Source organism: Lithobates pipiens, unplaced genomic scaffold (assembly GCF_037356315.1).
Source record: "Lithobates pipiens isolate NorthernLeopardFrog02 unplaced genomic scaffold, aLitPip1_a1.2 Scaffold_30, whole genome shotgun sequence".
Lineage (NCBI taxonomy): Eukaryota > Metazoa > Chordata > Amphibia > Anura > Ranidae > Lithobates > Lithobates pipiens.
Genome location: NW_027507791.1, coordinates 107,473,151 through 107,485,271, shown reverse-complemented (window position 1 = coordinate 107,485,271; position 12,121 = coordinate 107,473,151). Strand labels below are relative to the sequence as shown.

The window sequence follows — 12,121 nt, the reverse complement described above, 5'->3', positions numbered from 1 at the left end:
GAGCAAAAATTCTTAGCAGCTTACTGATTCTTAGATGTGATGGCTGCATTCATTTTTTTTTTTTCTTTTTTTTTTATGGCTTTCTTTCTTTTATTTTTGCCTGGAGAACTGGTCAGTAAGTCTCTTGTCTTTCAACAGAACAAGCTCACCTGTAAATGTATCACTTACAGTGTCGAGGCAAACCGTTTACATCTGACAGAGGTGCTTAACATGATCAGCTTTTTTTCATGTAAAACCTTTATCTCAAAAGAAAAAAAACTGTTGCTGAAAACTTAACTTGACTTGACAGCCGTGTGAACGGGAGCTTGGCTTCACTTTTTTAGTGTATTTAAATCTGCGAGTACATCTAAGACGCCTCACCCCCCAGACTGATGATAACTTAAACTTAACTGTAACTGCAGTGTGAACTGGAGCTTGGCTTCAATTTGTTAGTGTATTTAAATCTGCTAGTACATCTAACACCCCCCCAGACTGATGATGTTGCCGTCTAAAGGTGACTCTGTGCTCTTTAACCAAAGTGGGGACACTCTAATACAGGAGGTGTGTTACTGGCCAGATCACCAGGTGAAAACGCCTAAAAAAATGCAACCACCACATCTAATAATTGGCAAACTGCAATATATTACATTCTTGGTTTTGGGTTTAATGCCATCTTTACTGTGCTCAGTGTTTCTCATCATCATCTGTAAGCTAGATTTCAACAGGGTCTGCTCTAACAAAGGGTTAAAGATCTCAGGGCTTGGGTTCTGCAATGTGTAGTGATAATGCACTATAAAAAAATTGGCCCTACTGCTGTTGCTCATTTTCACGTTGCCATCTTTGCAAAGCAATGGAAGCTGCCCATAAAGTCTTAGGCCGCGTACACACGGGCGGACTGTTCGCTCAACTTTGTTCGTCAAACAGTTTCGGCAAACAGTCCGCTCAAAATTAGCATGGACGGACATGGCCACACACGGCACTTTTTTGAGCGGACTGTTTCAGCGAACTGTTTGCCAAACAGTTCACTCAACTTTTGAAATGAACGGACTCGCCCACGTAAGGCGGAGGCAAATCCGCCCATTTCGAGCGCGTGTACAGGTAGGCGGGGCCCGCGAAGGAGACGTCGCGGGCTCCGCCGCCTGGAATGGACTTAAAGGGGAACCCCAACGCCGAAAAAAATTGGCGTGGGGTCCCCCAAAAGTCCACAACAGACCCTTGTCCGAGCACGCTACCCGGCCGGCCAGGAAAGGGGGGCGAGCGAGCGCGCCCCCCCTCCTGAGCCGTACCAGGCCGCGTGCCCTCAACATGGGGGGGTGCCTTGGGGAAGGGGGGGCCGTGCGGCCCCCCCACCCCAAAGCACCTTGTCCCCATGTTGATGAGGACAAGGGCCTCTTCCCGACAACCCTGGCCGTTGGTTGTCGGGGTCTGCGGGCGGGGGGCTTATCGGAATCCGGGAGCCCCCTTTAAGAAGGGGGCCCCCGGATACCGGCCCCCCACCCTATGTGAATGAGTATGGGGTACAATGTACCCCTACCCATTCACCTGTGAAATAAAGTACAAAAAAAAACACAACACAGGGAAAAAATATTTTATTGCACAGCTCCGGGGGTCTTCCGTCTTCGGGGGTCTTCTCGCCGGACTCCTCCGCTATCTTCGTGTAGCTCTTTTGCTAGCGGAGGAGTCCGGCTTTCTTCCTCCCCGCCGCCGGCCTCTTCTCCCGACTTCGGGGGTCTTGTCCCCCTCTTCGGTTCTTCTGCCGGGCCACCGCGCCTTCTTGTAGCTCTTTTGCAGGCGGTGTCCCGGTCTTCTGTCGCCGCTGCCTTCCGTTCTTCTGTCGCCGCCTTCGGTTCTTCTGCCGGGCCACCGCGCCTTCTTGTAGCTCTTTTACAGGCGGTGGCCCGGTCTTCTGTCGCCGCTGTCGCTGTCGCCGTCGCCGCCTTCCGTTCTTCTTCTTCTTCTTCTTGTTCTTCTTCTTCTTCCCCAGGAGATGTTGACACATCGCTCTCTCCGGCCGGAATGCCAGAGCCGCGCTGTGCGGTCACTTATATAGTGACAATGGGGCGGTGTCACATGGTATATGTCACATGGGTTGGTCACATGGGTTGATGTCACATGGGGACTATGACATCGTAAGGGGCGGGGTCACCATGTGACCAACCCATGTGACATATACCATGTGACACCGCCCCATTGTCACTATATAAGTGACCGCACAGCGCGGCTCTGGCATTCCGGCCGGAGAGAGCGACGTGTCAACATCTCCTGGGGAAGAAGAAGAAGAACAAGAAGAAGAAGAAGAAGAACGGAAGGCGGCGACGGCGACAGCGACAGCGGCGACAGAAGACCGGGCCACCGCCTGCAAAAGAGCTACAAGAAGGCGCGGTGGCCCGGCAGAAGAACCGAAGAGGGGGACAAGACCCCCGAAGTCGGGAGAAGAGGCCGGCGGCGGGGAGGAAGAAAGCCGGACTCCTCCGCTAGCAAAAGAGCTACACGAAGATAGCGGAGGAGTCCGGCGAGAAGACCCCCGAAGACGGAAGACCCCCGGAGCTGTGCAATAAAATATTTTTTCCCTGTGTTGTGTTTTTTTTTGTACTTTATTTCACAGGTGAATGGGTAGGGGTACATTGTACCCCATACTCATTCACATAGGGTGGGGGGCCGGTATCCGGGGGCCCCCTTCTTAAAGGGGGCTCCCGGATTCCGATAAGCCCCCCGCCCGCAGACCCCGCCAACCAACGGCCAGGGTTGTCGGGAAGAGGCCCTTGTCCTCATCAACATGGGGACAAGGTGCTTTGGAGTGGGGGGGCCGCGCGGCCCCCCCTTCCCCAAGGCACCCCCCCATGTTGAGGGCACGCGGCCTGGTACGGCTCAGGAGGGGGGGCGCGCTCGCTCGCCCCCCTTTCCTGGCCGGCCGGGTAGCGTGCTCGGACAAGGGTCTGTTGTGGACTTTTGGGGGAACCCCCACGCCGATTTTTTTCGGCGTTGGGGTTCCCCTTTAAGCCCATTCCAGGCGGCGGAGCCCGCGACGTCTCCGTCGCGGGCCCCGCCTACCTTCACACGCGCTCAAAATGAGCGGACTTTCCTCCGAGCGGGAACAGTTTGCTCATTTCGAAAGTAGCCTACACACGGGCGGACTGTTCGCTCAAGCACAGTTTCAGCGGACAGTTTTTCGGAATTTCCGAAAGACTTTGTCCGTCAAACTGTCCGCTGAAACTGTCCGCTGAAAGCCCACACACGAGCGGACTGTCCGCCCAAACACTGTTCAGCGGACAAGGTTGGGCGAACAGTCCGCCCGTGTGTACGCGGCCTTAGGCTCGGTTCACACTACCGTGACTTAGGATCCGACTTGTCAGACCTCATGTCTCCCCAAGTCACTTGACATCAGAAATTCCATTATAGTCAATGAGAGCCATCTTAATGTACACTACTGAAGTTGCTCCGTACTACTTCAAGGTGACTTCTAGGCGAGTTGTACCCATAGAATTCACTGGAAGGCACCTCCAAGTCAGATCTCCATCTATATTGAAGCGACTTTACAGGAAACTAAATTACAGTACCTGCCCGCAAGAATGTGTTTCCAGCTCGATCCCATCATGCTGGTTCTCTGCGACAGGGTACTGTACATCTTGCACTGGCTGCAGTAGGAAAAACACATTTTCGTACTGCAGCTAGCATGAGAAAGAAGCAACAATGTCACCTCTCTAATAAAAAAAAGCATGGGTTCCCATCCAGGGGCATCCCAGGCCCTTAGGTCTGGTATCGATTTTAAGGGGAACCCCCATACACTGAAAAAACGGTGTGGGGGTACCCCCAAAATCCATATCAGACCCTTATCCGAGCACGAAGCCCGGACGGTCAGCAAAGGGGGTGGGGACGCCCTCAACATGGGGGGTGGGTGCTTTGGGAAAGGGGGGCGCCCTATGGCCCCCCACCCCAAAGCACCCTGTCCCCATATTAATGAGGATAAGGGCCCCTTCCCGACAACCCTGGCCGTTGGTTGTCGGGGTCTGCGGGCGGGGGGCTTATCGAAATCCAGGAGACCCCTTTAATAAGGGGGCCCCCAGATCCCAGCCCCCCACCTTATGTGAATGAGTATGGGGTACATCGTACCCCTACCCATTCACCTAGGGGAAAAAAAAGTGTCAATAAACACACTAGACAGGTTTTTAAAGTAATTTATTAGGCAGCTCCGGGGATTTCTTCCGAATTTGGGGGTCTCTTCCAAATTTGCGGGTCTCTTCCGACTCCTCCGCTCTCTCCAGCCTCCTCTCCCGGTCTCTGGTTCTTCTCCCTAGCTCCTCCTCTATCTTCTGCTTTTTTGACGCTCTTTTGCTAGCATTTGCTTGCATTGGCCCGGTCTTTTCCGTCGTCTTCTTCCCTCTTCTCTGCTGATGTTGACACGATGCTCTCTCCCGCTGTAATGCTGTGTGCGAGATGCGTAATGACTTATATAGGCATGGGGCGTGGTCACCGAGTGATGTCAACCGGTGACCCCACCCCTTATGAAGTCACAGTTCCAGGGCATGCTGGGACTGTGACGTCATAAGGAGCGGGGTCACCGGGTCAACATGGGGACAAGGTGCTTTGGAGTGGGGGGCTGCAGGGTGCCCCCCCTTCCCAAAGCACCCACCCCCTATGTTGAGGGCATGCGGCCTGGTACAGTTCAGGGGGGCATTCGCTGAACGGCCAGGCTGCGTGCTCGGATAAGGGTCTGCTATGGATTTTGGGTTTTTTTATTTAAAATTTGGCATGGAGTTCCTCCTCAGTATTCATACCAAACACAGTGCCTGGTATTGGCGGGGATCCAAGTCGGATCCCCACACCAGTGTGAACCCAGCCTCAATGTCTTTTTCCTTTGCTGATGAGCCAGCCAGCTCGGCGATGGCTCCCGCGTCGGGGCTCGCATGGTGTCAATCTCGCAATAAATGCCAATCTCGGCGATTGACACAATATCGCGGTCTGGGAGGGAGACAAACCCCTCCCTCCCAGAGAGCTGATTATTCTGTGATTGGCCACAGGCAAAGTCGCCTTGCCTGGGGGTGACTTGAAGTTGTGTTGTAAGTCGCTTAAAGTCGCGTTGAAGTTCTGTAGAAGTCCCTTCAAGTCGCCTTGAAAAGTAGGTATACATTTGCTTAGAAAGAATACAAAATAGTGTAGCTGTATTCTATATTCATTAATACATTGGCCTTGAGTGTTCAGATGCTTAGGTTAGGATTTATATTGTAGTTTTGCGCTGACTGAATCCATTTGTTTATTTGCTTAGAAAGGTATGAAATATATATATTTTAAAACTATTTTAGGTATAATACATGATGAACATCTAACAAACATATGGGGAGGGGTGTTCTCAAATGTGACTACAAAAGTGTAAATACACTTAAAAGGTAGTTAAAATAAAAAAAATAAAAAATGAAATGCATTGCTATGTATTGGGTCCAAGTAATCAGTCCTAGGAGAGGGACTCCTTAGAGAAATTGTCCCTGCTCCACACATAAATATATTGATAAAGCTATGAAATTGCATGTCATTGTCATTGTTGGACATTCATTTAGGCATATCGAGCTGTGCTACTGTTACAAAACTCCCTTGGTTTTAGTGTATATTGATTAATATATTTGACAGCTAGTCAGTGTAAATTAAAGCTTTATGTGCTATAGCTGGCTGTGCCAGACTGATAAAACCGTAATTTGTGTGTGACATTGTTTAAAAATCTCATTGAATAATGCCTTTGTGCATGTGTTTTTTTTTTTGTTTGTTTTTTTGTATTAGTGCACTACCAAAGTTAATGGCCTTGCATCACTCCCTTATGATCAGTGCCATGGTAACAGAAGTAATTGAAACTTCTCTGGAATATAGTGCACATGTACACACAAACTCACTCAAAGAATTTACCTACCTTTTTATTTTAGCAAAAATGGATTATGAAAAATAATTTCAACCGTAATGAGAGAGCCAGCAGTGTGAAATTAAAAGGCCCTTTTTTCAATTTAAATCAGAACTCCACACATTCTTTAACCATTACATCTGTTTTTCTGTTTCTTCCTGGGCCAATGTAGAAGGGATGGGGTTAGCATGATGACATCACTGACCAAATGTGGCCACATTGCTTTTTTTTGGTCAATGACATTCACCCAGGAGACCTCGCCCATTTGTTTACTTCTAGCAGTGGCGCCCAGGTGATGTCATTTGGCACAACTTAGCAATGGGATGTGTTGTATCCATTGGTCTGCAGGATTTTTTTCTCTTGACAAGCATGGCTCATAATGTTTGACAAGCTTTTGCATCGCTGGGTGACATGATTGAAGATGGATGTACATTGTGGGACTTTTTTTTTTAATTCAAGGAATTGTCAAACAGGTGTGTCTATTTACTTTTCAAATTTTTATGTGAATGAGTAGGTTTTCTATGTACCCCTTACTCATTCACATAGGAGGAAGCAGTACCTGGGTGCCCTTGATTATGAAAGGGAGTTTCCGGATTTCTGATAAGTCCCTTTGCCAACAGAGCGCCACATCCACTAGACCACATGCCAGGCTGTTTAGAAAAGGTCTGGTGTGGATTTTTGGGGGGATCACATGCTTTATTTTTCTTGTTTTTTTTGTGGGGTTCCCTCTTAGAATTCATATAAACAACACAATTCAACAAAATTGTGTGGATGGACACAAAAGGAGTGGTGTGAAACAATAAGCAAACATACAAAGGTAGCCACAACTAAAAGTGCTGATCAGAAACATCCTGTGTGGACATATTCTTAGATGGAGTCAATGTGATCAGATCATAAGGCAGTTTATTGAAAACTGTAGTAAAATTAATAATGAACAACAATAAAAAATTCTCCTTGCATAGATGGAAGGGCTGGTGCGACTAAATCACTATTTGTACAGTACCTTGGAAAAGAGCAGAATTGTAACTTGCTGTGTGAAGCAATGCTGTGGTGGTGAACATCTCATAGCTCCATCAAACTCCACTGTGACAGGACAGAGGCCAGATGGAGGGTCAGATGTGCCCAACCCAGGCTTCGGTGGCGGGCACCAAGGCAGCCGTGGAGAACAGGAAGCCAGGGAGCAACGGGAACAGCTGTTACCAAGATCCGGCCGGTGGAAGCGTCCGAGCGTGACATCATGCGCTCGGAGATCCCAGATCCAGAAAGAGGCCTGGAGTGCAGAAAAGCTTTTAGTTGTGACCACCTTTGTATGTTTCCTTAAAACTCATAGCAGACCCAAAGTGACTGATATGGAATTTGGGGAGAAACCCACTTTTCTTTGTGCGTGGGGTCCCCCTTGACATGATATCTCATCAAGAATAAAGGCCCTGGAATGTGTTTTAGTGGAAACCCCACACCATTGTTTTTGTTTGGGTCCCCTATTAACATTTAAATCAGACGTATACCATTATGATATAGATGAAAGGGATCCCCGGACATTTGTTTACAAACAGTTACTATTTTTTAACATTCAGCTCCTATTGACTCTAATGTGGTTTGGATACCTTACTTTAATTTTCCTTCGTGTTCAGGAAACCTGCGCCCCAAGCAAACCCAGGTACATTTGGTTTATCCCTATCAAAGAACTAAGACCTCAATCACACAACAAACAACAGCTTGTGTCCAGGGGTGATAATCTGTCCCTAGCCACGGTTATCACTGGCTGTGCGATTACATTCGGGTAGCTCTGACATATGTCATGCTGCCAACATCCAACTGTATACTTAGTCACAGGAATCCACTGAATTCTTGCTGCAGATGGAACATTTTTGCTGGGTGGGCGAGGCCCAATTGTGTTGGGGAAATGCTATAGGTTGGATTTACTAAAGGCAAAAAGACTGAACATTTTGCAAGTGCAGCTGCACTCTTCACATGAAGTTGCTCCAGAGTTTAGTAACTGAGATGAAGCTTCAGTTTGCAAACTCAATCACATGCAAGGAAAATAAACAAAACGACATGTTTGCTGGCACATGATTGGATGTTGGAAGTCAGCAGAGTTACCCCTCATTTACTAAGCTCTGGAGCAACTCCACAATTCTTGTCTGTAGTAAATTCCCCCCCTATATATTTTAACCCCATTGCACCTTAGGTATGAAAGTGATATTGTTACAAATTCAGCTTGAACTGGAAATTTATACCAGAGAAAGAAAATGTAGATCTGAATGGATGTTGTTTGGTAACACAGACAATTCTTTATTTAAAAAGGGAAATTGGAGCCATTACTAATCTATAATACTACATGGTTTAGACCAGGGATATGCAATTAGCGGACCTCCAGCTGTCGCAAAACTAGAAGTCCCATGAGGCATAGCAAGACTCTGAGAGCCACAAGCGTGACACCCAGAGGCAGAGGCATGATGGGACTTGTAGTTTTGCAACAGCTGGAGGTCTGCTAATTGCATATTCCTGGTTTAGACTCTGCCTTTTTGTAGCTCAGTAATGAATAGTACCATATCTCTAATAAGATATGTAGTATTTTGAGTATATATAAAAAAACACTTTCTGCTATTTAAACAGTCCATGTTAGCATTCCCGCTGGTCAGGGAGCCACTGTCACCAGCTCACATTCTTCACAAACACTAATGTTTAAAAGCTGTGCAAGATGCAACTTCTATAGCATTCAAATTGTGTGTACAGACTTAATATAACTGCTGCCATTTCTATTTTTTATTTCATTTCTTTAGTACTTGACCTGAAATTGTTTTCCTTTCTGTTTTCATATTTCTGTTTCCAGCTCTTCCAGTATGACTGGTTTTGTGTATGTATTTTAAGCAGTTGGCTTTATCCCTGGTTTGTCTTCAATGGAAAAATGTTATAGGACACCCAGAGCTGAAGCCAACTTCCATTTTAATACAGAACTCAACCCTTTACTTTTCACCTCCTCATAACATGTGGTTGCCCTGATCATTGTCCATCCCCTTTTGCTCCCTACATAAATGTCCCCAGTGCACTCCTCTGCATGCCCTGCATGCTCACAAAAATACCAGTCCTTTATGGTGCTAGAACAAAATGAAAACATTCAAGTTGGTTTTAATTCCACCCTAAAATGATTTTATGTTTGTATCCAGGCTTTTGTTTTCAGCAGAATAGCCACATACTGCAAGCTTCAGTACACAGGAGGGTAGCCACATACTGCAAGCTTCAGTACACAGGAGGGTAGCCACATACTGCAAGCTTCAGTACACAGGAGGATAGCCACATACTGCAAGCTTCAGTACACAGGAGGATAGCCACATACCGCAAGATTCAGTACACAGGAGGATAGCCACATACTGCAAGCTTCAGTACACAGGAGGATAGCCACATACTGCAAGCTTCATTACCCAGGAGGATAGCCACATACTGCAAGCTTCAATAAAAAGGAGGATAGCCACATACCGCAAGCTTCAATAAAAAGGAGGATAGCCACATACCGCAAGCTTCAGTACACAGGAGGATAGCCACATACTGCAAGCTTCAGTACACAGGAGGATAGCCACATACCGCAAGCTTCAGTACACAAGACGATAGCCACATACTGCAAGCTTCAGTACACAGGAGGATAGCCACATACCACAAGCTTCAGTCCACAAAAGGATAGCCACATACTGCAAGCTTCAGTACACAGGAGGATAGCTACATACTGCAAGCTTCAGTACACAGGAGGATAGCCACATACTGCAAGCTTCAGTACACAGGAGGATAGCCACATACTGCAAGCTTCAGTACACAGGAGGATAGCCACATACTCCAAGCTTCAGTACACAGGAGGATAGACACATACCGCAAGCTTCAGTACACAGGAGGACAGCCACATACTGCAAGCTTCAGTACACAGGAGGATAGCCACATGCTGCAAGCTTCAGTACACCGGAGGATAGCCACATGTTGCAAGCTTCAGTACACAGGAGGATAGCCACATACTGCAAGCTTCAGTACACAGGAGGTTAGTCACATACTCCAAGCTTCAGTACACAGGAGGATAGCCACATACTGCAAGCTTCAGTACACCGGAGGATAGCCACATGCTGCAAGCTTCAGTACACAGGAGGATAGCCACATACTGCAAGCTTCAGTACACAGGAGGATAGTCACATACTCCAAGCTTCAGTACACAGGAGGATAGACACATACTGCAAGTTTCAGTACACAGGATAGCCACAAGCTGCAAGCTTCTGGACACAGGAGGATAGCCACATGTTGCAAGCTTCAGTACACAGAAGGATAGCCACATGCTGCAAGCTTCAGTACACCGGAGGATAGCCACACACTGCAAGTTTCAGTACACAGGATAGCCACAAGCTGCAAGCTTCTGGACACAGGAGGATAGCCACATGTTGTAAGCTTCAGTACACAGAAGGATAGCCACATGCTGCAAGCTTCAGTACACCGGAGGATAGCCACATGCTGCAAGCTTCAGTACACAGGAGGATAGCCACATACTGCAAGCTTCAGTACATAGGAGGATAGCCACCTGCTGCAAGCTTCAGTACACAGGAGGATAGCCACATACTGCAAGCTTCAGTACATAGGAGGATAGCCACCTGCTGCAAGCTTCAGAACACAAAGGGCGCAACACAACATAGCATTTACTGAAGTAGACACCAGAGCAGCAGTATCCCCATTTTTCCATCCCATCATGCACCTCTCTCAGGCTATGCCAGTGGAAATGTACCAGCAAGGCAGCATCACCTGAGCTCCTACCATACAGGTTTAGACTCTTGTGTGCTGTAGCAAAAAAAAAAAATTTTTTTTAAAAACTCTTCATGACTTAATATTAAAACAACAAAGTGGAATTTATAAACAATAAGTGTTTTATAAATATTTGATTCAACAAGGTACTATACTGCTGATAATTAGCATTGCTTAATAACAGTATTAAAACATTTTAATTGAATAAGTCACATTTGTAAATTACTATATTAAATTTGTTGTATGGTATTCTTGTGTCTTTTAGCTTTGTTTGGAATCACCACAACTGCAAAAATGGATGTTCATACATCTTAATGATTGGACAAGTTGCTTGCAGTGATTGTAACGCTTACTCTGCAAAAACCAGCATATTAGGATTTTCAAATAATATTGCATATTACACAATAACTGATAGCTTAAAGAAAGATGTCTGATGGCCTGGAAACTGCTACTACCCCTTTAGGTGCATGTACCCAGGAAGAAGAAAATATTAAATGGGACATTTATGAAAACTTGTTCACAAAAAACAAAAACAAGTGCTATAACATCTAAAGTCAGTTTCCATCTACTTTCCAGGGCAGTTTATAAAATGGGAGTAAGTTCTCAGCTGGTTGCTACTAGATCGTTATCTATACACTGGTTTTCATAAGTAATCCTCTCAAATTAACTCAGCCACCTTAATTTTTAAGCTGCACAAATAATTAATTGCCTTGTTCATGGATTTCACATACCTAACAGGAAAAAACTTCTAAAGTAAAAACCTGTTCTATATTACATTTCTTTGTTGGTTTCATTTATTTGTGTAATTTCACTTAAGTTCTATAATAATTCAGCTTGGCAGAGCTCGCATTCTTCACAAAATGGTGAAATACTGACAGACTTCAGCTTTCTTTCAAATGTACATTGCATGCCTTTCGTTTTACATATAGAATTATTTAGAGCATATATTGATCTTGTGTTTGCTACAAGCTAGTGCTCAATAATTAACTGAAGTCTGTGGAAACGATCCCAAAACATTGAACTTAAACTTACTACAAAACACTTTATAAACCGACCGGTAACTATATAGATTCTGACCGTGAGCTATTTATCAATATTGATAATATGTTATTGTTGCCGCCTTCCAGAAACCCAAGAAGAAAGATGAAGAAGAAGAGGAAGAGACAGAGAAAAAGCCAGATCCTCTTCACCAGATTATTTTACACTTCAGTCGCAATGCTCTTACTGAGAGGAGGTAACACATAATGAACCACTGGGGATGGGGCCATGGGAGTACTTGTGTTAGTCAAAGGTGATGCATTTTAATTGGATCTCATACAATTTATTTTGTTTTATAGCATGACTGATTACATATTTAGGTCTAGAAGACTAGATTATTATTTTGTTGTACAAATGGCATATTGCATGACTGTGACAGCTGGTATGCTATGGCTGATTGCCAAAAACTATGTTAAATCATGTAATTCACTCTCTTACATTATAATCAAA

The 12,121-nt window shown here is 45.8% G+C and overlaps 1 protein-coding gene across 8 annotated transcripts in view; it reads left to right on the top strand.

Moving 5' to 3' along the window:
• RYR3 (ryanodine receptor 3) overlaps positions 1–12,121 on the top strand; it is a 1,008,486-nt gene that overhangs the window by 735,719 nt on the left and 260,646 nt on the right. For all 8 annotated transcript variants that reach the window (XM_077464742.1, XM_077464741.1, XM_077464740.1 and 5 more), the window contains one exon: positions 11,761–11,867. In XM_077464742.1, the coding sequence (XP_077320868.1) occupies positions 11,761–11,867 (107 nt within the window). The remainder of the gene's footprint in view (positions 1–11,760; positions 11,868–12,121) is intronic.